Genomic DNA, 25782 nt, shown 5'->3' with positions numbered 1-25782 from the left:
GGACAGAGAGTATCAGCACATCTTATGGCGCGACGACCCTTCGCAAGACATCGAGGAATACGAGTTAAACACGGTTACGTACGGCGAGCGAGCATCCTCCTTCCTGTCTCTTAGAACCGTGAATCAACTTGAACAGGATGAAGGACACAAGTACCCAGACGCCTCCCCTATCATCAAAAAGCGAATTTTTGTCGATGACATCTTGGCCGGAGCGGACTCAATCAGTAAGGCCAAAAATTGCGTGAAGCAATTAACTGGGATAGCTGGGGAGTGCAAATTTGAGCTGAAAAAATGGTCCACCAACGAACCCGAGATTCTTGAAGGGTTGCCAAACTCTAGCATCCTAGAAACGCCGTTGAATTTCTCAGACGGGGAAGGAGCCGTCTCCGCCTTGGGCCTCCAGTGGCAACCTGTACCAGATACATTTTCCTACAAATTGGACCGCCTACCCGTAGTTTTCACAAAACGAGGCATTCTCTCTCTAATATTCCGAATTTTTGACCCGCTCGGATTGATAACACCCATAGTATTAATGGCAAAGCAGTTTATACAGCAAATTTGGCTCCTTGGACTAGATTGGGATGCGCAAGTACCTGAATGCATTAAAACCTCATGGGATAAATTTGCCGCCAATCTATCTGACATAACCCGCATAAAAATTCCCCGTCACGTCTCCTTGTTGGACGCCACTAACTTTGATTTGATAGCATTTTGTGACGGCAGCAAGAAGGGATACGGAGCCACTGTATACCTCAGGGTCGAAGACATTCATGGCAGAGTCAAGGTAAACCTACTGCTTGCCAAAAGCAGAGTAGCGCCCCTGAAGGTCCTGAGCATACCACGCCTAGAGCTATCCGGGGCAGTGCTAATGACTGATTTACTTGAGTTCTCCTTGCAAGCTTGCGATGACATCAAAATCAGGAGCAAATTTGCCTTCACAGACTCAACCGTCGTCCTCGACTGGCTCCGCACTCCGCCTCATCGATTAAAGGTATTTGAAGCAAACCGGATCGTAAAAATTCTAGAAACACTAAATCCTCAAGATTGGAGTCACGTGAAATCAAAGGAGAACCCCGCTGATTTAGCGTCCCGCGGCTGCGAACCCGAAAAATTGATCGATAATGAACTCTGGTGGCACGGTCCGGAATGGTTGAAACTTCCAATTGAAAGCTGGCCAAAAAGTAATGAACCCATCCCTAGCACTCAAGAAGGATTGAAAGACATAGTAGATGAACCCGTAGTTCTTGTTCAAACTAGGAAGGAAACATGGAACCAGAACCTGTTGGAATCACACTCAAAATTAACCCGTTTAATTAGAGTTACAGCGTGGATCTTTCGATTTATTCACAACGCCAGACCGAAAAATCGCACTAAGCTCAAGTCACCATTATCTCCGGACGAGTTCAAGGCAGCCCGGAACTATTGGATCAAGTATACTCAACAATCAAATTTTAAATCCGAAATTCACGCATTGAAAAATTCCAAGGATACCCCTCCAAACCTCATATCACTAAGACCGTTCATCGATAAGGAAGGATTCTTAAGAGTAGGAGGGCGATTAACCCACTCAGAGCTGAATTTTGCAGCAAAATACCCTATCCTCCTGCCGAAAAATGGCCACTTTTCTGAGCTAATAATCAACTCTTGCCACCAAGAAACACTGCATGGCGGTCCTAAGTTGACTCTCGCGAGCCTAAACACTAAATACTGGCTCATCAACGCCCGTCAGAAAGTCAGAGCTCAAATCTTAAAATGTGTCACGTGCTTCAAAACAAAGCCAACCAACTTTCAGCCCCCGATGGGCGACCTACCAAAATGGCGGGTCCAAGAAGCAAGGCCCTTCCTCAACACCGGCTTAGATTTCGGAGGACCTTTTACGATAAAGGAAAACAATCTAAGAAAATCCCGCCAAACCAAGGCATACCTCGCACTATTTGTCTGCATGACGACTGTTCGGTTTCACCTACAAAATAATAATCATTAGAAATCCAATCACAGTGATGAATCCGGGAGCAAAAAGCTCCGCTGAATTCCATTGGCCCCAGCCTCAGAATGAACGCGAGGCAGCGCACCAATCACGAGCCGCGCGCGGGCGCGAAATTCAAAACGTCCAAAACTTAGTCTCCACAGCGCCCGCCAAGTTCAATCTCGCCTAGCGGTGCTCCCGCGAAGTTCAAACTCGCATAGCGGTACTCCCGCCAATTTCTCACACAGCGCTCGCGTCGACCAATCACAGCCAAGCTCGCGGCAACGCTCTCTCACGCGACCGGTATAAATACTGGGACGCTGCGCTCCATGAATTCACTTCTAAGTGATGCGCCGTCCGATCAACACCCAGTCTCCAGATCCAGCCAAGCAGCGAAGCAAGCTAATCAAGACCCAGGAAACCAAGATTCAACCAAGTTCAAGCAGCAGCCAGAAAGGAAACCCGAACCCAAGTCAAGAATCAAGTTCCTCGAGCAAGGTCAAGGAGCGAATTTGGCGAGCAAGCTGAATCAACCCATCTATAGCGATCGGAGCGGCTAATCTCTCAGGGTCATCACGAAATCAACTTTAATATTCCACTTTTGGCAGTCCTATCTAAATTCACCCAGGAAAAATTTCAAGACATCTCTAACTAAATTCACGTTTGTATCAAATCCTCCAACTGGAGAAGCCGATTCATTTATGAATCCGGAGTAAAAGTAAGTGCAATAGCACAAAGCAGTATTCAAAATTTCAAGTCCTTCTGACTTTCCTGCGCAAAGCAGAAGCCGGCGCATTACGTGCCTGGTGGCCCTTCAGGTCTCCTACCCATGGTAGTAGCCGGCTCACTTGGAGCCTGGTAAAAATAAAAACACCTAGGACAGGATCCTTCTGATCAATAAAAAAATAGTCTCTCACTTGCAAACCTCATATATTATTCCAATTTCTCTTTCTTTCCGATCCTTCCATTCTTTGATCTCTCGATACAATCACCTCCAAGCTTTTAGGTCTCGCACATGTTTCTTCACCACTTTTGAGCCGTCATCCTATATTCTTTGGTCCCTCGGAAACTTATCACTTTTTGACTACACTCATTTTTTCTGGTATTTTTTTGACCCGCTCAATCCTTACATTTTTTGGTCCCTCGGGCCGGATTCGAACCTTAACGCACCTTAGCAAGCGAAATGGTAAAGAAACAACGCGGTAGACATTCACCCGAAATAAGTGAAGAGGAGAGAATGGCAGAAGCATTAGAGACTAAGCGAGCTACTATATTTTCTAGGGTTAAGGCCATAGAAAAAACATTCAATGATGAGCTTTCAGATGAAAATTCTGAGCAATTTAAACCTTTGTTTGATCGATTGTCAGGGTACCAGGATAAATTCGATCTAATTCAAGCAGAATTAATAGGTCTCAATTCTGATTTACCTATTAATTCCAAAATAGACATCGAACAGGCGCAGGTAGAATTTGACGAGACAATACTTGCAGCCGAAGTCCGTTTTCTTTCGCTCACTCCTAAAACATCGAAAATTGAGGTATCCAATAATCATAGTACTCATGTTAAAGGTCATTCATCCTCAAATGTTAGACTTCCAAAACTTGAATTACCTCAATTCACTGGAAAATTAGAGGATTGGAGAAGTTTTTATAATTTATTCATGGTCTCTGTCCATAATGTAAATGAGTTAGCGAAAGTTAAAAAATTCCAGTACCTTCTCACGTCATTGAAGGGCGAGGCACTGGACTTGGTAAAAGGGTTAGACATCACCGACTCAAATTATGATGTGGCTTGGGAAATATTATGTCAGCGCTTTCAATGTGAAAGAAGGCATATATTTCACCACTTTAATGGATTACTCAACCTTCCTGAGATTAAGGACGTTACACATATTCCGTCGTTCCTCACCAAGTATAGAGAGCACACCCAGGCTCTTGAAGGGCTAAAACATGAACTCTCTGAATATGCATCCATGTTGACGGCCGTAATTGTCCAGAAAATGTCATTTTATTTTAGAAAGCGCCTCGACGACTTTCGTGGTGCTGAGGTCAAATATCCAACCATCGCAGAAATTGTTGAATTTTTGGAGAAGGAGTGCCTGCAGCTGGACGGCACCTCCGCAAAATCAAGTAACCCAAAATCCACACCCAACCAAACCAAGCAAGTTCACCTATCCAAAACCGAAGATACGAACCAGTCTAGCGGCAAATCCTACCCACCTGCGACATGTCCACTTTGTGAAGCTGACCATATACTTTTCCGATGTGATGCCTTTCTTAAGAAATCCATTAGTGACCGCAGGGCAATGGTCAAATCCAAGAAACTATGTTTCAATTGCATGCGAGGTGGACATTCAGTGGCCTCGTGCAAGTCTAAATTTTCTTGTAAATCATGCAAAGGGCGACATAACTCTGTTTTACACGTCGATAAAACTGACGAACCCAAAAATCAAATCCTCATTGCGACGGACACAACCTCCTCAAGCTCCGAACCCATAAAGGCCGTCCACATCTCTGAATCAAAACCATATGAATCTACGTGCATTCTCGGAACCGCAGTTGTCCTAGTGAAAGACATAAGGGGCAAGTTCCTACCCATGCGCTGTCTCATTGATAGCGGCGCCATGTCAACCTTTCTAACAGCGAAATGTGCTAAGAAGTTGGGATTGAAAATAACCAAAAATGCACCGGCCATATCTGGCTTGGGTAACCAAACCATAAATGATGTTAAGGGCACTGTAGAATGCGTCATCAAGTCGCGTTTCGAATCACAACCAGTTTTCACCACTACGGCAACAGTGATGACAAACATAACCTCAAACATGCCTTTGAACCCACTACCCGACTCAATGCGGAGGCCCTTGAAAGGCCTGAAACTAGCCGACCCAGAATGGACAAAACCGAGTCCAATTGACTTGCTCATAGGAGCAGATTTGTATCCGCACATTTACACCGGCCGTAAGATCATTCTAGCTGAAGACTGGCCCGTAGCTCTTGACAGTATCTACGGATGGGTCCTTACGGGAAAATTAACTTACAACGAATCACAGGATCAAATCACCGCCTTACTCACAATAAATAACCGAGACCTGGATGCAGGACTCACCAAGTTGTGGAGGACAGAAGACGTCCCTCACAAGCCGATCCAAAAACCGGACGACAACATCGCCGAGCAAATGTACGTTGAAAAACATTACCGCCAACCTGATGGCAGATACGTGGTGCCTCTACTCATGAAGGAATCTGATGTGGACCTGGGCGAGTCCTACAACTTGGCCCGGTCCAGACTGCTGAAGTTAGAACAACGCTTCCAGCGGGATCCAGAGCTGAAGAAAGCTTACCAGGAGTTTATGAAAGAGTACAAAGACCTAGGGCACATGAGCCTTGTTACCCGCGAGAATATGGGGAAGGCCAAGTATTACATCCCGCATCACGGAGTATGGAACCTTTCAAGTGCAACAACCAAAATGCGCACTGTTTTCGATGCTTCAATGAAGACGACCAGTGGCAAGTCTCTGAACGAGTGCCAATATGCAGGCAAGAAGCTACAATCAGACATCGCCGAAATCCTAACCAGGTTTCGCCTACCCAAATATGCCTTCACCACGGATATCTGCAAAATGTACCGCCAAATACTGATAAGACCAGAGGACAGAGAGTATCAGCACATCTTATGGCGCGACGACCCTTCGCAAGACATCGAGGAATACGAGTTAAACACGGTTACGTACGGCGAGCGAGCATCCTCCTTCCTGTCTCTTAGAACCGTGAATCAACTTGAACAGGATGAGGGACACAAGTACCCAGACGCCTCCCCTATCATCAAAAAGCGAATTTTTGTCGATGACATCTTGGCCGGAGCGGACTCAATCAGTAAGGCCAAAAATTGCGTGAAGCAATTAACTGGGATAGCTGGAGAGTGCAAATTTGAGCTGAAAAAATGGTCCACCAACGAACCCGAGATTCTTGAAGGGTTGCCAAACTCTAGCATCCTAGAAACGCCGTTGAATTTCTCAGACGGGGAAGGAGCCGTCTCCGCCTTGGGCCTCCAGTGGCAACCTGTACCAGATACATTTTCCTACAAATTGGACCGCCTACCCGTAGTTTTCACAAAACGAGGCATTCTCTCTTTAATATTCCGAATTTTTGACCCGCTCGGATTGATAACACCCATAGTATTAATGGCAAAGCAGTTTATACAGCAAATTTGGCTCCTTGGACTAGATTGGGACGCGCAAGTACCTGAATGCATTAAAACCTCGTGGGATAAATTTGCCGCCAATCTATCTGACATAACCCGCATAAAAATTCCCCGTCACGTCTCCTTGTTGGACGCCACTAACTTTGATTTGATAGCATTTTGTGACGGCAGCAAGAAGGGATACGGAGCCACTGTATACCTCAGGGTCGAAGACATTCATGGCAGAGTCAAGGTAAACCTACTGCTTGCCAAAAGCAGAGTAGCGCCCCTGAAGGTCCTGAGCATACCACGCCTAGAGCTATCCGGGGCAGTGCTAATGACTGATTTACTTGAGTTCTCCTTGCAAGCTTGCGATGACATCAAAATCAGGAGCAAATTTGCCTTCACAGACTCAACCGTCGTCCTCGACTGGCTCCGCACTCCGCCTCATCGATTAAAGGTATTTGAAGCAAACCGGATCGTAAAAATTCTAGAAACACTAAATCCTCAAGATTGGAGTCACGTGAAATCAAAGGAGAACCCCGCTGATTTAGCGTCCCGCGGCTGCGAACCCGAAAAATTGATCGATAATGAACTCTGGTGGCACGGTCCGGAATGGTTGAAACTTCCAATTGAAAGCTGGCCAAAAAGTAATGAACCCATCCCTAGCACTCAAGAAGGATTGAAAGACATAGTAGATGAACCCGTAGTTCTTGTTCAAACTAGGAAGGAAACATGGAACCAGAACCTGTTGGAATCACACTCAAAATTAACCCGTTTAATTAGAGTTACAGCGTGGATCTTTCGATTTATTCACAACGCCAGACCGAAAAATCGCACTAAGCTCAAGTCACCATTATCTCCGGACGAGTTCAAGGCAGCCCGGAACTATTGGATCAAGTATACTCAACAATCAAATTTTAAATCCGAAATTCACGCATTGAAAAATTCCAAGGATACCCCTCCAAACCTCATATCACTAAGACCGTTCATCGATAAGGAAGGATTCTTAAGAGTAGGAGGGCGATTAACCCACTCAGAGCTGAATTTTGCAGCAAAATACCCTATCCTCCTGCCGAAAAATGGCCACTTTTCTGAGCTAATAATCAACTCTTGCCACCAAGAAACACTGCATGGCGGTCCTAAGTTGACACTCGCGAGCCTAAACACTAAATACTGGCTCATCAACGCCCGTCAGAAAGTCAGAGCTCAAATCTTAAAATGTGTCACGTGCTTCAAAACAAAGCCAACCAACTTTCAGCCCCCGATGGGCGACCTACCAAAATGGCGGGTCCAAGAAGCAAGGCCCTTCCTCAACACCGGCTTAGATTTCGGAGGACCTTTTACGATAAAGGAAAACAATCTAAGAAAATCCCGCCAAACCAAGGCATACCTCGCACTATTTGTCTGCATGACGACAAAGGCTCTACATCTTGAATGTGTTAGCGATCTAACATCAGAGGCCTTCATCGCAGCTCTTGATCGCTTCGTATCCCGGCGCGGATTATGCAAAAATCTCTTCTCCGATAATGGAACCAATTTCACCGGAGCCAATAATGAATTGAAGGAAATTTATAAATTTTTAAAGGACAATGTCACGAAAGAAGAAGTTTCAAACTTTTTAACCACGAAAGAAATTCACTGGCATTTTTCTCCTCCGTCTGGTCCCAATTTTGGAGGACTATGGGAAGCCGGAATAAAGTCGGTAAAACACCACATAAGAAGAGTAGTTGGGACTCAAGTTCTCACTTTCGAAGAGTTCACAACACTACTGTACAAAATCGAGGCCGTCCTCAACTCCCGTCCTCTCTGCCCGATTTCGACCGACCCATCTGAAATTGGAGCCTTGACCCCGGCTCATTTTCTCATAGGCGACACAATGAACTCACTCCCCGAGCATGATCTAACGGATGTAAAATTGAACCATTTGGATCGTTGGCAGGTGATCCAACAAGCCAGCCAAAGCTTCTGGAAGATCTGGAAAAATGAGTACATTAACACATTACGTCAGCGCTCAAAATGGCTGAAATCAACCCAAAAACTGAAAAATGGGGACCTAGTTCTGATACAAGACCCAGATTTGGCACCATTGCATTGGCGCATGGGCAAAGTCACAAACTGCTTTCCAGGCCCTGACAAAATTATAAGAGTGGTAGACGTAAAAACTCAAACCGGCACCCTACGCAGACCAGTGTCAAAATTATGCCGCCTGCCACTACCCGAAACCGACCAATAGGGAGATCCCGCTGTAGGTATTTCGAACCCAGCATGAAAATAAGTCCAGCTTCTTGAACGAGTTCACTCGTTCAACGGGGGGAGTATGTTCGGTTTCACCTACAAAATAATAATCATTAGAAATCCAATCACAGTGATGAATCCGGGAGCAAAAAGCTCCGCTGAATTCCATTGGCCCCAGCCTCAGAATGAACGCGAGGCAGCGCACCAATCACGAGCCGCGCGCGGGCGCGAAATTCAAAACGTCCAAAACTTAGTCTCCACAGCGCCCGCCAAGTTCAATCTCGCCTAGCGGTGCTCCCGCGAAGTTCAAACTCGCATAGCGGTACTCCCGCCAATTTCTCACACAGCGCTCGCGTCGACCAATCACAGCCAAGCTCGCGGCAACGCTCTCTCACGCGACCGGTATAAATACTGGGACGCTGCGCTCCATGAATTCACTTCTAAGTGATGCGCCGTCCGATCAACACCCAGTCTCCAGATCCAGCCAAGCAGCGAAGCAAGCTAATCAAGACCCAGGAAACCAAGACTCAACCAAGTTCAAGCAGCAGCCAGAAAGGAAACCCGAACCCAAGTCAAGAATCAAGTTCCTCGAGCAAGGTCAAGGAGCGAATTTGGCGAGCAAGCTGAATCAACCCATCTATAGCGATCGGAGCGGCTAATCTCTCAGGGTCATCACGAAATCAACTTTAATATTCCACTTTTGGCAGTCCTATCTAAATTCACCCAGGAAAAATTTCAAGACATCTCTAACGAAATTCACGTTTGTATCAAATCCTCCAACTGGAGAAGCCGATTCATTTATGAATCCGGAGTAAAAGTAAGTGCAATAGCACAGAGCAGTATTCAAAATTTCAAGTCCTTCTGACTTTCCTGCGCAAAGCAGAAGCCGGCGCATTACGTGCCTGGTGGCCCTTCAGGTCTCCTACCCATGGTAGTAGCCGGCTCACTTGGAGCCTGGTAAAAATAAAAACACCTAGGACAGGATCCTTCTGATCAATAAAAAATAGTCTCTCACTTGCAAACCTCATATATTATTCCATTTTCTCTTTCTTTCCGATCCTTCCATTCTTTGATCTCTCGATACAATCACCTCCAAGCTTTTAGGTCTCGCACATGTTTCTTCACCACTTTTGAGCCGTCATCCTATATTCTTTGGTCCCTCGGAAACTTATCACTTTTTGACTACACTCATTTTTTCTGGTATTTTTTTGACCCGCTCAATCCTTACAACGACAAAGGCTCTACATCTTGAATGTGTTAGCGATCTAACATCAGAGGCCTTCATCGCAGCTCTTGATCGCTTCGTATCCCGGCGCGGATTATGCAAAAATCTCTTCTCCGATAATGGAACCAATTTCACCGGAGCCAATAATGAATTGAAGGAAATTTATAAATTTTTAAAGGACAATGTCACTAAAGAAGAAGTTTCAAACTTTTTAACCACGAAAGAAATTCACTGGCATTTTTCTCCTCCGTCTGGTCCCAATTTTGGAGGACTATGGGAAGCCGGAATAAAGTCGGTGAAACACCACATAAGAAGAGTAGTTGGGACTCAAGTTCTCACTTTCGAAGAGTTCACAACACTACTGTACAAAATCGAGGCCGTCCTCAACTCCCGTCCTCTCTGCCCGATTTCGACCGACCCATCTGAAATTGGAGCTTTAACCCCGGCTCATTTTCTCATAGGCGACACAATGAACTCACTCCCCGAGCATGATCTAACGGATGTAAAATCGAACCATTTGGATCGTTGGCAGGTGATCCAACAAGCCAGCCAAAGCTTCTGGAAGGTCTGGAAAAATGAGTACATCAACACATTACGTCAGCGCTCAAAATGGCTGAAATCAACCCAAAAACTGAAAAATGGGGACCTAGTCCTGATACAAGACCCAGATTTGGCACCATTGCATTGGCGCATGGGCAAAGTCACAAACTGCTTTCCAGGCCCTGACAAAATTATAAGAGTGGTAGACGTAAAAACTCAAACCGGCACCCTACGCAGACCAGTGTCAAAACTATGCCGCCTGCCACTACCCGAAACCGACCAATAGGGAAATTCCCGCTGTAGGTATTTTTAACCCGCATGAAAATAAGTCCAGCTTCTTGAACGAGTTCACTCGTTCAACGGGGGGAGTATGTTCGGTTTCACCTACAAAATAATAATCATTAGAAATCCAATCACAGTGATGAATCCGGGAGCAAAAAGCTCCGCTGAATTCCATTGGCCCCAGCCTCAGAATGAACGCGAGGCAGCGCACCAATCACGAGCCGCGCGCGGGCGCGAAATTCAAAACGTCCAAAACTTAGTCTCCACAGCGCCCGCCAAGTTCAATCTCGCCTAGCGGTGCTCCCGCGAAGTTCAAACTCGCATAGCGGTACTCCCGCCAATTTCTCACACAGCGCTCGCGTCGACCAATCACAGCCAAGCTCGCGGCAACGCTCTCTCACGCGACCGGTATAAATACTGGGACGCTGCGCTCCATGAATTCACTTCTAAGTGATGCGCCGTCCGATCAACACCCAGTCTCCAGACCCAGCGAAGCAAGCTAATCAAGACCCAAGAAACCAAGACTCAACCAAGTTCAAGCAGCAGCCAGACAGGAAACCCGAACCCAAGTCAAGAAGCAAGTCTCTCGAGCAAGGTCAAGGAGCGAATTTGGCGAGCAAGCTGAATCAACCCATCTATAGCGATCGGAGCGGCTAATCTCTCAGGGTCATCTCAAAATCAACTTTAATATTCCACTTTTGGCAGTCCTATCTAAATTCACCCAGGAAAAATTTCAAGACATCTCTAACTAAATTCACGTTTGTATCAAATCCTCCTACCGGAGAAGCCGATTCATATGAATCCGGAGTAAAAGTAAGTGCAATAGCACAGAGCAGTATTCAAAATTTCAAGTCCTTCTGACTTTCCTGCGCAAAGCAGAAGCCGGCGCATTACGTGCCTGGTGACCCTTCAGGTCTCCTACCCATGGTAGTAGCCGGCTCACTTTGAGCCTGGTAAAAATAAAATCACCTAGGCCAGGATCCTTCTGATCAATAAAAAATAGTCTCTCACTTGAAAACCTCATATATTATTCCATTTTCTCTTTCTTTTCGATCCTTTCATTCTTTCTCTCCGTACAATCACCTCCAACCTTTAAGGTCTAGCACATGTTTCTTCACCACTTTTGAGCCGTCATCCCATATTCTTTGGTCCCTCGGAAACTTATCACTTTTTGGTTACACTCATTTTTCTGGTATTTTTTTGACCCGCTCAATCCTTACAATACTCGTTGCGCTAATCGTGTTTTACGTGAAATTCTGGTTAAGAAACATGTATCAGATTGCTTAAATTCGTACCTTGTCTAGTGGTCCATTGTTTTAAAGCGCGTGACATTCAATGGCACATTCCCCAACGTATTATTTTTTTCGACCTTCTGAAATATGAAGAGTCCCCGCACTCTATGAATACAAGATGGACGGCAGTGAATCAGTTCTCGCTTTATTTATCGTCCTCGGCGGTACAGACTGCAAGTGAATTGAACTCGGACGAGATTCCAGATGTATCTCAGCGTTTCAATATTTCAGTGAAACTATCTTTACGACGGAAAACAATTTCACAGATTTATATCGGTTCGGGTCGAGTCGTTATCCGGGAGGGATGAGCGCTCGGAGGCAGCGCCTAATTGAGAGACCCTGGTCGGTAGCATCGAAAATTATGGATATGAACCGTGAGCAGGGATGGAAAGGGCGAAAACTGTCTCCCGCTCCCGAACGCGTGCGGGTTAATAGAAAATGCCGCTCCTCTCCCCGCCGAAAATAAATCTAATCTCGGATGAAAGCAGTTTTTCATCCGTTTATGATTTCTTTTCCTTCTCCTTATAGCCGCCATCAAGCGTGCTCCATTTTCGTGCTTTAACCTCGCTACCCCCTGTTGCACGCTCTACAAGAAATGTTATATGTGTCAGAGTCAAATGAATCAGTGAGAACGAAAACACACCAACTCGGTAACTCGAAAATACTCAATTTTCATTATAAACAGTTAATTTACATAAAGATCATTGAAGTTAGTGCATCTATCCTAACTTGGACCTTTAAAGTGTCCACAAGTACGTGTCTTTCAACAGCAAAAATCTTTTTCTTGAAGTAACTTCTTCACCTACTGCGCAGTTTTTAGCGTGTATTGATTATTTTCATTTTTCCGAGTTGGTGTGTTTTCGTCCTCACTGATTCAAATGTAGGAGATGAGGGATGAGATGAATATACCAAGACTTGAACCAGTGGCGTGGCGTGAATTGCGATATATCGATTGTTATGCCATTTAAATCCATGGTAAAAAATCGATTATTAAGGTGTTCGCACCGAACACCCTGTTTATCGATCCTTTTCCATAGGTTTAAATGGCCGATAAATCGATTATCGCAAAGCACGCCACGCCACTGACTTGAACGGGTTAATTGGACTTCATTTTGCTGTAAGCGAGCTATTGCTTCTTGCTTATTTCAAAAACAACTGATCTATGACATTCCTTTTCGTATGCATAGATATTTGTATGGACGAGTTAGAATTAGTAATTCCTAATTGTGAAATGTGCATTTAGTGCCGGGAACAGACACCGCATTATTTAAAAAAAAAAAACCTGATCCTTTGGTAGCAGTTCAAAGTTTGAGGACAAAATTGGGAAATTTAAGATACCACTGTGAAAAGCGGCGATATTGCCGCAATCATAGGAACAATTCACTTAAATCGCTGATAACAATATCAATAAGGCAAATTATGATTCAAGACATTGATCCAATGTTCTTTTAAACATTGAAAAGTGTTTACATTGATAACCGAAAATAAATTTTTTTCATCCTGTATAATTTTTTGCGCAGAATTAACACATTTGAGTTTATTTTGTTATTGCTGACTAAGTACGCATTTTTCGAACAATAAGTGTATAAAAATTGCAACTGATCCATGGTTGTTAGAATATCCTTTTCAATTATTTTGAAAAACCGTTCGCTTCCAACACTAAAAATGAGATTACATTATACGAACTGATAGCATTAAACGCTGTGCTTGTCCTCAAAGTTGTAGCCATTTTTATTTTACACCTCTAAAATCGTTTCGTTCCCTCGGACGCACAATATCGTGAACTGCGGCATGTTTCAGGTCTGCATCGAAGGCGAGATGAAAGACAGGAGCATATATTTTACGCGGACGTGTTAATATCGTCAGTTTTACTTTCTATTAGCTCCGCGAGTTGTAATTTAAATGGAAATTACAATGGAAAGCCTTACATGAAACTGCGTGGTTAATTATCCTTTAATTGAGATTTAAAGGGCGCTCCTGAAGATTGAGAATTTTCTCGACAGCGAACGACCACATCCGGTGCACAAATGGCGTGACAAAGTGGCATTCTCACGCTTGACTTAGCTACCCCTCCGCGCGCCACACAGTGGACCGTGTCAACAGGAGGGGTTGGACACAATTTGGAAAATTTGAACGCTTATAACTCCATTCATACAAATTTTTGAGGTTCTGAAAGTGGTTCCATTGGTTTCCTCGCAAAATGTTTCTGCTGAAAGCACTCCTTAAAGTTTGAAATGTGACGAAATTAATATCAAAATTTGTAATTTTAGTAAAAAATTTCATGTCGCATTTCTCTAATTGACTCGATCCACTGTGCGCCATGGGTATGGGTCTCATTGTGAGCGTTACAATGAGACCTGTGTGGGCACTTATGTGACTATGCGTGGCGCCCATGTGATCCCTTGTCAGTGCACTTTCAACATTTTTGCAAAGTAATTTTTCCTCTGATATTATAGTGCTTTCAGGTTTTTTTGTCGTAAGACTCCTAACCAAGCCAGCGCGGGCCGATTATTGAAAGTGATGGACAAAGCGATAGACAAAGAAGACATGAGGAGTATGGAGCGATCCTATTGGTTGACATGGTTGGTTCTTGTAGACTAAGGAAGAAAATGATGGACTAACTGTCGGGTCTTTAGTGGGTTGCCGTTAGTTAGTCCATTACCTACCTACTATGTCCATTGCCACCACCTGCTCCCACCAATAGGATCCCTCCAAATCCCTTTTGTCGTCTTTGTCTATTGCTTTGTCTATCAATTTCAGTAATCAGCCCGCTGGCCTATAGATTTTACTCGTGGTAATTTTCGACCTCTTCTGTGTAATTGAGAGCCATCACTCACACCAAAAGAAACACTCGAGAAATAATTTTCGGAATTTTTAAAATTATAACACATTCATTTCATTATTTTTCTCTTATGGAAATATTGGCGAAACGAAGGAAATCAGAACTACATTGATAACAGATGGAAAATGAAGAAGTTCCGCGACCAGAAGCTATATAATTTGATTCACTAGGTTTTCAATTACTTTTTTTTTATACAACAGTTTCTCCGGAACTCCGGAATGTTTAAAAAAATAATATTTTACTCTCATAATTAAGATCAGTCGGGTAAATTGACTCATATGATGAGACTAAGAGAAGAGAGGTAATTTAGAGTCAATTAGGTATTTTCAAAGTCAAACACAGTCAAATGAATGGAAATATAATCACATTCGATTCGAAAAAAAGTAGGAGTTGATTCAATCTCGTCCCCAACATTAAATCAGTGAGAACGAAAACACACCAACTCAAAAAAATGAAAATAATCAAGACACACACACAACTGCATATTAGGTGAAGAAGTTAGTCTAAGAAAAATATTTTTGGTGCCTAAAAGCAAGTATTTAAGGAAGCTTTAAATGTCCAAGTTGGTACAGATACGGTGACTTCAATGATCTTTACGAAAATTGTTTGTTCTTAGTGAAAAGAGAGCATTTTCGAGGTACCGAGTTGGTGTGTTTTCATTCTCACCGATTCAATTATTTTTAACCGTGTTCGTAGCCATTGAGATGATGACCTATTAATGCCTGACTACTGAAAACTGTAATCTATTGGGCTTATAAAATGACACATTCTGTGACGTCATCCGCACAGTGAATTAGTAATAAATACGAGTAATTAAAGCAGTGGTTAATGAGTAGGTGTAAGAAGTGCGGATGCCTCTTTACCAAGCAAATAAGCTTTGATTGATCCTCACAAAGAGCTTGGGCCACTCCGTCGCCTTCCTGACATAAGGGCGTAAGTACTCTCGACGATGCGCCCTGTTGTCCATTATAACTCAATTCTTTCTCGGGCTAATCTTAAATTGTAGTTACTCCCTTTTGTTAGCCAGGCGACGTTTTCTCACACCAACAACTTGCGCGGATTCGCTGAGACGACCCAGCAACACACTGACGTGCTAAGGAAGAACGTCGTATGAACATTCGAGAGTTGCCAAATTTCCTTCGATAAAATGTCTATTTTTGAGGGAAATTATAAATATTTTTCCTTTAAATTTTCAGAGTCTTTAGGTAAAATTGCGAACTAAATTATCTGAAAAATTGGGAGGATAATATTCATAAATTTACCAGAAAATTCGCGTTTTATCAAAGGAAATTTGGCAACGCCTTAAGGTTCATACGTCGTTTTTCCTTAGCGCGGCAGCACAATGCATGCGCATCCCGGTTTACGATTGGGTGCAGGGCAGACCGGGGCAAGGTCTTCAGACTCTTCATCGGATGCATTTGCCACCACATTAAAATTCAATTATCGAGCTATGGCAGGAATTAGCAGCGTGGCAAGTTACTGGCAAATCCTGTGTCGACGTCGGTAGCAAATATTGGCCAAGACGCTTCGCAGGATAGCTGTTGACTCGCTCATTCGTCTCGCGATCGCATTTGATGGATTTTCTGCGAATGATTCAATCGCGGCGTTCTCTTGATGAGAAAAGCCATTTTGCCCTGGATCATCCCACAGTCACGTAACTATTTTGAGCCTTTGTAAGGAAAATGTTTGCGCTATACTGCATATGAAAAAAATGTGGTCGTGCTTATATCTTTATAAGAATAAAATCCTCGTGCTTAAAAACAAGTCAGTAGACAAAAAAAAACATTACAAGGGGAAATTTCAATAAATAATTTTCGATCTGCATCTGTAAAAGTACAATTGCTCTAACTCTACGTTATTTTCAAATGCGCTTTTGCTTGTTTTGGTGAAATAACGTCCAGGAAAAAAACATAATACCCAAATACGAAGTTTCTTCTTAAGTTCTCTGTAAATTTGTTTCCGTTCATTCAAATATATTCACAGAAAATTTCAAGCAGACGTATTATCGATTATAGATTTCTTCTGAGAAAAAGGGAACATAATCGAGATTTTTTAAGGTAGCAGTAGAGACACGCATTTTTCGACTTTACCCATCCATGCGCTGAATTATCGAACTTTGTCTTGCGAGTGCAAAGCAAATTGAGCCAATCATTGCTTAATACAGGACTATTGATAAAAGAGGCTCATCCTATCAATACTTTCCTCTTCTTGGTATTACAGAGTTACGCCGACAAATATAACTTATATTCAAAGGAGACCTTCCTTTGCTGAGGACAAACGCCCTAAGAACTTTCAAATGCTTCCAAATTTTCTCCGTAAAACTCGTACATTAAAAAATTGTATTGCTAGTTTTTCTTAGAATTCTCAGATATTTTTCATCACAATGCGGAAAAGCCTCTCTGAAAAATTACGAGAAAAATATGACACGTTTCTCAGAAAATTCACATGTAATCAAATTAGATTTGGCAACGTCCAAAGGCTCATGCGTCGTTTTTCATCATCGCGGCATTACCGCAAACCCGCGCGAACATTCAAATTAGCCTCTGGTTCGGCGCTCGCACGTTGGGCGGTCCTCGGGCGGTTAATTCATCTGTCCGGGAGATGATGAATGGCGCGCGGAGCAGATGAAATTTAAGATCCGTGCTTCAAAGTGGGTAATGTGTGAAATTTTTTAAACGGGTGTTAAAGGCGTAATAAAAATCGATTTCCGTTAATGTGTTACAGATGGGGAGAGCCCGGAGGATATGTCCAGCAAGCGTCGGCGATCGAGGACAAACTTCAACAGCTGGCAGTTGGAGGAGCTCGAGAGAGCCTTCTTGGCCAGCCATTATCCAGATGTCTTCATGAGGGAGGCGCTGGCTCTCCGATTGGACCTCAAGGAATCCAGAGTCGCCGTGAGTTAATTTCAATTTTTTTAATGGGATCCGTTTGAGAATCGGGCAGCGTAACAAAGGGTAATTTAGTCGAAATTGATTAAGATGAAGGTATAACAGAAACCGATTAAGCGATTCTATAATGGGGGCTTCTGTTTCGTTACTTTTTAGATCTGGGCATAGGTACACAAATAGCTGCACTCAGGAAAGCGGTTGTTAATTTAAGGTCTGTAATATTGCTCAGGAACTATGGAATTGCCCCCTAGCCGCCACACGGCCCAACCCCCAGAGAGAGTTTTTCCTCTCTGAAGCATTTTTCGCGTGCCCTAGCTAGTCTAAATAAAATGAGCTCATCTTGAGACTGTCTCGTGGATAACGGCAAAAATCCTGAAAATCGGCCCGATAGATCTTTGAGACTAATTATTGTGACAAAAATGAACATTCGCATCGATTACATTAGATAACAACACAATTCACTAATATAAAAACACATGGGTCATATTTACGATATCTGATTAGACATAGCTGCAGCTTCCAAATTCGAGTAACTACTCAATCTGCCTCATCTTTGTGCAACAATCACGCATTTTGTTTTAATGACCGGAAAAATTAAGGCGTTCCGGTTTTTATAATGGCTAGGTCCATGCAAGTATCCGTGTTCTTAGGATGTCTGTGTTGCATACACAAATAATTGTAGGCGCTGTGGCCTTCTGAAGCATAACGTATGGCTCCGGTTGTTAGTTCATAAGGGCTTTCTGCGTTGCACTTATAATCTCTTTTACTATTAAATCTAATGAAATGGGCCAATATTGAGGTTAACATATTTTCATGCCGCAGACACTACCATGGTAACTTCTTCAGTGTGATTCAACTGAAGAAGATTATTGTCTTGCCTATAAGTGGAAACATTTGAATCCACGCATCGAAAATTGGTAATATCTTAGAACAGAAATTACTATAATTGATTTTCGTTGTAAAAATCGTGTTCTATGAAAAATTTTGATGAGGAAACGTGTATCATGATGAATAAATTCTCACTTTGTCCTATGGTCCAAAGCGGAAATCTTATCGGCAGTTAAGTATTTGCGGGTTTGATATCTGCGATGCTTTCGCGGATACATTTTTAGTGGCAAATTTGCACACTTTTGCAACGCTGCCATGGTTCAACACGACTCATCCGATTGCCAAGAACTTCATGGTGAAGAAAATTGTAAATGCAATGTGGAAAACCCTTGAGAACTAACAACTTTAGCCGTACTTTGTGCTTAAGAAAGCCAGAACGCCCGCAATCGTGTGAGTATGCAATACGCACATCCCGAGAACACGAATAGTTGCATCCAGACCTAGCCATTGAAAAAGCCGGAGCGCCTTAATTTATTCCGGTTGTGTGAACAAAACGTGTTGCTCATTGCATTCGTGCGTCATCGTTGCACGAAAATAGGGCGGTTTGAGTATTTAATACAATTGAAAAAAAAGAAATGAGAAAATTGATAATAAATATAAAAACAAAACCGAGACTTTTCAAGTATTTACGCGGCAATTACTCGCCTGCCTTAAACGGCAAGGACACACTTGATCTTCTTCTGAATCTCCTCATTTAATTTACTTGAAAATATGGAAAAATCGTATCCTATTAATTACTTCCCATCTGGCAGCGTTGCCAAATAATGCACTTTGCGAGACTGTTATCGGCAAAAATAAGCTAAATCAAGATTTATCATGACCATAGCTGTTTGCAGAGTGACAAGTTTTCTTGGATTACTTGAAAATATGGAAAAATCGTATCCTATTAATTACTTCCCATCTGGCAGCGTTGCCAAATAATGCACTTTGCGAGACTGTTATCGGCAAAAATAAGCTAAATCAAGATTTATCATGACCATAGCTGTTTGCAGAGTGACAAGTTTTCTTGGATTTCAAACTTTCCCGACTTCTTAGATATTTTTGCCATAAAAGTTCTCGACTTTTCCCTGGCTTTTCAGTATTTTTTGGCATGATTTAACTGATATAAATTCGAATCACAAACAAGTCTAAACGCGAAGTATCTTGAAAGTGAAAAAGTGCAATATTTTGCCGTGGTGCGACAGAAACAGCTAGCTCAGCGTTCTCCAGCAAGCTGATTATTGAAGTTGACGGACAAAGATATATTCAAAGAAGACAAACTGAAAATAAAGCGATCCTATTGGTGGAAGCGGGTGGTTGCAATGGACTGAGGAGATAAGTAATAGACTAACTAACGCAACTCACGAGAGACCCTGTAGAGTTATGCCATCATTTCCTCCCTTAGTCTATAACAACCACCCGTTACAACTAATGGGATCGCACCATATTCCCTATGTCTTCTTTGTCTATCACTTTGTCTATCAATTTCAACGATCAGCCCGATGGTGCGGCAGAGGCAGCTTGCTTAGCGTCCTCCAACAAGCTAATTTTGATAGACAAAGCTATAGACAAAGAAGACGATGATGAAATGGAGCGATCCTATTGGTGGAAGCGTGTGGTTGCAATGGACAGAGGAGATAAGTAATAGACTATTAGCAGCAATTCACGAGAGACCCTAGTCCATAATTTTCTCTTTTAGTTAATAAGAATCACCCGTTACAACCAATGAGATCGCACCGTGTTCTCTATGTCTTCTTTGTCTATCTCTATGTCTATCAATTTCAACGATCAGCCCGATGGTACGGCAGAGGCAACTTGCTTAGCGTCCTCCAGCAAGCTAATTATTGAAATTGATAGAGAAAGCTATAGGCAAAGAAGATGACGGGAAAATGGAGCGAACCTATTGGTGGAAGCGGATGGTTGCAATATGGACAGAGGAGATAAGTAATAGACTATTTAGCAGCAATTCACGAGAGACCCTAGTCCATCATTTCCTCCCTTAGTCTGTAGCAACCATTTGTTACAACCAGTGGGATCGCACCATATTCTCTATGTCTTCTTTGTCTATCTCTATGTCTATCAATTTCAATAATCAGCCCGCTGCATGCGATCATCACGATCCCGATAGACAGCGAGGTGCGGAGCTTGGACGCATACGAGGAGCCCAAGCCCGCGTCTCTCTGGCTCGGAGCATTTGTTGACTGACGGTAATCAGTCTTATGACACTTTTACATAAATCAATTTATTATTATTAGTTTACAACTGGTCGCTCGGTTGACGCTCGACGCCCGAGAGCTCGCTCCGCGCGTTTCTCTCGCACCTCGCTGATTAGCGACCCGTGTGAACCGCACCCCGTTGCCGCTCCACCCCCTAAACCCCCCTCATTCAATGTAAATTAGGCGGGTTTTAAATTAATAAAATATAAAATCGGCAACGCGGCGTAAAAAGCCGATTCTTCTTCTAACTAATCACCATTTTGACACGTTCCTCTTCTTCCGTCTCGCGCCTCCTCTCTCTCGCTCCGTCACTTTTCGACGAGTCGGCTCCGCTTTCCTACACACCTGTTACCATTGTTCACGTGCCTCGCCGTCGCCTGGTGGCTTTAATGAAATATCCATCATTAGGTGTGATATTCCTGCATTTCTTCACTCCTTGATTGTGGCTCGATGGGTAGGATTGTGGTGCTCAGTCCTCGTCAAAATCAATCTAATAGGAGGATTCAGCTTCGCGAATTGAGCCATTCAATCGTTCCGTTTGGGAACTTAAAAGCTACTTTGATTATCGTGAGAGAAAATGTTGAAATGGACTGCGTTAAGCAGAAAGGAACCAAGCCACATCAGCTATTGCCAAATTTAATAGAGCAATTTTATTTTTTACAAGAGAACGTTTTGGCGGATTCCTTTGACATTTTTGAGGAATTTGCTTCGTACTACGCAGGAAATTCACTAAAATTTGCAGAAAAATCCGCAAAACCATTCTTGGGTAAAAAATTAAATTGCCCGATTAAATTTGGCAATAGCTGATGTGGCTTGGTTCTTTTTTGTTTAACGCGGTCCAAATACTGCAATGTTAGCTGATTTTCAGAGAAATTTGGTTCGGATACGGAAATACAGAGTGTCCCCATAATTCAGTTAGAGTCCCTTCGTAGAGAGAGTGGAGACAACGCGGCTCATGGATGTCACGAACGGGAATAAAGATTACACAAATCGGACGTTTTACGTAATCTTTGATCAACCCGTTCCCGAATCCCTGTCTCCGTTCCGTCTTTCATCTCATTTGTTCCTTGCCGTTCGCCCTAAATTCCCCGGTTCATTCCAGTTTATAATCTTTGCAATGGGTGAAAATGTAATCTTATTCCCGTTTGTGACATTATGAAGGCCTAAAATACGGGAACCAATCAGAAATGGATTCGCACTGTCTTTACTCTCAGTACAAAGGGACTCTAATTTAAGTCACTGCGCACTTCATAGTGAACATATCTTAGTTACCCGAAAGAAGGAACGTAACGCAATTCCAAGGTTGCAAACTAACTCAAACAGTTTAATTTTTTAGAAGAATCTACTCGCCCAATTTTTGTTGAAAGTTTTTGTTTGTCTGATTTTTGTATGAGATTAGAAGACAAATCGGTGAAATTTCCCATTAGATATTCCGAAAATTCTACTGGTAAAAGTGGTATTTGCCCAGGAAAATTTGGCAAGATTGAAATTGAGTTACGTTCTTTTGCGATAGAAACGAAGGTATTACCGAAAGACTTTGACAACGATCAAAATAATCTTAGTAATCCTCGGTGGCGTTGAGATGACATAAATGAGTGAATTAGAATGGAAATCCTACCTTCCAACTTAAGCCAAAATGTGATCGGCTCGTATCCAATCCGTGCAGAGTTTCATCATGCGTGATTCGAGTCCCCGTATAGCACTAATTGACCCGCGACCCAAACTTGCATTACAACAATAAATTGGAACTTTAATCATAATGTGCGCTTATTCTTAGTACATCATGTGAAACTCACGTCTGTATTATGCAGCTTCTGCTCAGTAACAAACTTGATCGCAGAGTCAAAGTTTTCGTAACATCGGAACATATTGTGCCTTTTTTCTTCTTTCCGTGACTTTAACTTTCTCTCTTTTGTCCTCCATCATTTTTTACAAAATTAAAAAAAAACATGACATTATTTCAACCAAACAAATTAACAAACTTTTGTGCTAAAAAGTACCTATTTACTACTTAAATTTCGAAAATACTGCACCTGATTAGGAAATTGAAAAGTGGCTGTTTTTGCCACCGCCGACCGTCGGCATGTACTGAAAAGTTGAAACAAATAAAAGCGTCCAGTATCAATTGAAATTATCGCTTTTTTAATGCACTATCAAAGTTTTTAACGCGAAATAAATTTTAATAAATAGTGATTTGTCCAATATCTCGTGTAAAATAATCTGACCACTCGTATGCTGGACAGATTTAGGATAGAAGGGCCAATTTATTACTATTTCGCTGCAAATTTGTTTAATATGTTTCCTACAACTCCTGTAAGTAGTAAGTCTGAAGGATTAAACGGGTTTATTTTTGTGCTGAGTAAAAGTAAGGGGGGAGTATGAAAAAAATAATTTTGGAACTTTCATTTTTAGCTTAAGAGCGAGTCCTTAGTGCTTATTACGGTAAAAAAAAAAGGGTTGCACAATCTTTGCAACACTTCCATTAACTTGACTCTGCCATGTTTAACTAAATTTTGCAATGAGAAACTAAGATTTCTAGTCCGTCCATAGTAGCACCTATTTGCAAATGGGAGCGTAAAGCTCATGCAGTCTTTCTAAAATGAGCGAAAAAAAAGTCATTTCTTTTTCTAAAGGATAAGGCGCAAATAATTTTGGGGAAATGAATGCGAGTATGAAAGAAAAGCAAGTTAAATTTTCCAGCCGTTAGTGCTCTGTAGGTTGAAAGAAAAGCGCTGGTGGAAAATTTTTTCAGCCAGAGATATGAAAAATATGAAGAAAAAGTAATTAGACCGAAATTTAAGAATAGAAGCACAATATTCACGAAATGAGAAATGGACGGACACTCTTTAATTTTCTGATTTACTCTCAATTTCTATTTCGATAAGATAAGATTAGCAGTTGCACGTGAAAGGCATAAGATCTAATTGCAATTAATTTAATAAAAGAACAGCAATGAAATCAAGAGGACAGTATAATCAAACACCTACAAACCTACATCAGCGATCGACTTCGGTCTAGGTATTGGTCTTTATCCAATTCGATAAACTTTTAGTCGAATTCATCGCAGGCGCCCGACTGATATCAACGTGGCATGTATTTGTGAGCCACTTATCGGTGTGTTCATCGTTCGAGAATAATAATAAGATTCAGGGTCACCGAAGGTAAAATAATTATCTTTGGACGCCTATTTTTTGTGCAGGTAATGTTTACATGTTCTGTGACTTACACGCAAAAAGAATTATCAATTACTCCTGCACTCTATCATGCGTCCTCCCACTTTTTATCTCTAATTCTTCGCTTGTTCCCTTAATCTCACTGTGTTTTTCGTCCACTTGGTTTGTAAAGTTTTGAGCGTCGTGCCAATGACAAATTTTTAGTTCACTACGGAAGCAATTTCGAAATGATTGACAATAAATTGAGGGCAAACATTTTAGAGCAAAGCGGGTCGGATGTGCATGTGTGCATACAAAGATGAATATGAAGGATCGAATGTGTGTTTTTACAAAGTAACACGATGTATCATTATCATACCTACTTACCCCCAAAAATACTCGTGCCATCCTTTTTTTCCCATCAAATGCGAACATTTTGAGGTTGCGATCCACGCACTGCACTAAACGACTTATTTAAAAGCTCTGTACTCGTGAATAGGCTCGAATCCGCAGGTTTTAAGTTGATGTATCCATGTGAGAGTTTGAAACATTTCAGAATCATGCATTTCACTCATAATCAGATATCGAATTTTGTACCGAGGGAAAACATCCTATCCAGTCTCAGGACGTTAAGATGTATCATAAATTGCATACTATTGCCTTTGAAGGTGCAAAGTATAAGTGTTACGAGTATCATGCCCAAGAATGTACACTGAAAAAAAAATCTCGGTGTATTTACTAAGAAAAGGGTAAAATTACCAAGAATTCAGGGTTCTATTTGATCCCAGTTTTTTCTTGGTAAAGTTACCATTCATGAAATTGGTAATTTTACCAAGAAATCTCGGTAAAATTATTGAACTTTCTCGGGAATTTTACTGGACCTTGGTAAAAACGCCAATATTTTTTATCGACTATGGTAGAATTACCGAGATAAAATGGCAAAGTTACCAGGAATTGATTACCAATAAAAGTGGTATTCTTACCTGAAAAAAACAGTAAATATACCGGTTTTAGGTAAGTTTACCAGTCTGTCTTGGTAAAATTACCAATAATTGGTAAAAAAAAATGAGATGGTAAAGTTACCAACGGACCTTGGTAAAAACGCCGAGAATTTTTTTTCAGTGTAAGGCGCATAGAAGGTATTTCTCGCAGATCGCCCTCAGTATGTAAATGGACTTTTTGTTGCAGGTCTGGTTTCAAAATCGGCGGGCGAAATGGCGTAAGAAGGAACACACGAAAAAGGGACCGGGTAGGCCTGCACATAATGCTCATCCGGTGACGTGTTCAGGCGAGCCTATCCCGGCCGAGGAACTGAGGCGGAAGGAAAGAGAGAGGCGACAGAAGAAACTGCTGAAAAGTCTCGAACGGCAACAAAGAAAGCTCGCTGCCAAAGGTGTCAATGTCGATATTGAAACTTTAAGGCGGGAGTGGGAAGCGCAGCAAAATAATGGTAAGTCAATACATCTTTCAGAGAACCGAATGCAAGTTTCTGAAGCGTCTGCACACTTGAAATTTTCCTTTACTATGAGGGTACCTTTCAACCCGTTAGCTTTTAAGCGCAAGTCGAAGTGCGGCACAATGAAAACGTTGATTTTTCAATTTTATGTTTTCAATGTTGAATGTTCAATTAAAAAGTTGATTTTTCAATGTCAGAGATAAAAGAGATTACGGCCAATAAGACAAATGCTCACTATTGATAACCACGAAAGGAACCAAATAATATTTTGTCACCAGATTTTTACCAAAATCGGTATTCATATCAGTGTATACTGTAAAAAGAAATCAATTTAAATGAAATTAAAGGCGTTAGATAGAAGATCAAGGTATTGGAAACTATTGAGGAAAAACTAAACAACTGTTTTTTCTTAAACTTTGTTGTGATTTTTTAATTTGAACAAATTCACAGAATATCTCGAAGAGATATTCTGATTTTAAGCTGACTAATAATCAAACTATAAAGCATAATCAAACGTTGCAATGCAGATCCGCTTTTACCGATTTTATCCATCCATATGGAACATCACTGATTAATTCCATAATTAATTTGAACCGTAGTTGTTTCTCAAAGCACCTGCTGTTTCTGAATAGCACATCA

At 42.0% G+C, this 25782-nt stretch overlaps 1 protein-coding gene across 1 annotated transcript in view; it reads left to right on the top strand.

Moving 5' to 3' along the window:
- Positions 1-25782, top strand: part of LOC109043445 (uncharacterized) — a 61523-nt gene that overhangs the window by 31564 nt on the left and 4177 nt on the right. Inside the window, exons 2-3 of the mRNA XM_019060649.2 lie at positions 17289-17458; positions 24876-25137. Of these exons, the coding sequence (XP_018916194.1) occupies positions 17289-17458; positions 24876-25137 (432 nt within the window). The remainder of the gene's footprint in view (positions 1-17288; positions 17459-24875; positions 25138-25782) is intronic.

The sequence above is a fragment of the Bemisia tabaci genome, chromosome 6, assembly GCF_918797505.1.
Source record: "Bemisia tabaci chromosome 6, PGI_BMITA_v3".
Lineage (NCBI taxonomy): Eukaryota > Metazoa > Arthropoda > Insecta > Hemiptera > Aleyrodidae > Bemisia > Bemisia tabaci.
Note: the sequence above shows the minus strand (reverse complement) of the source record. Positions and strands in the feature narration are given on the sequence as shown.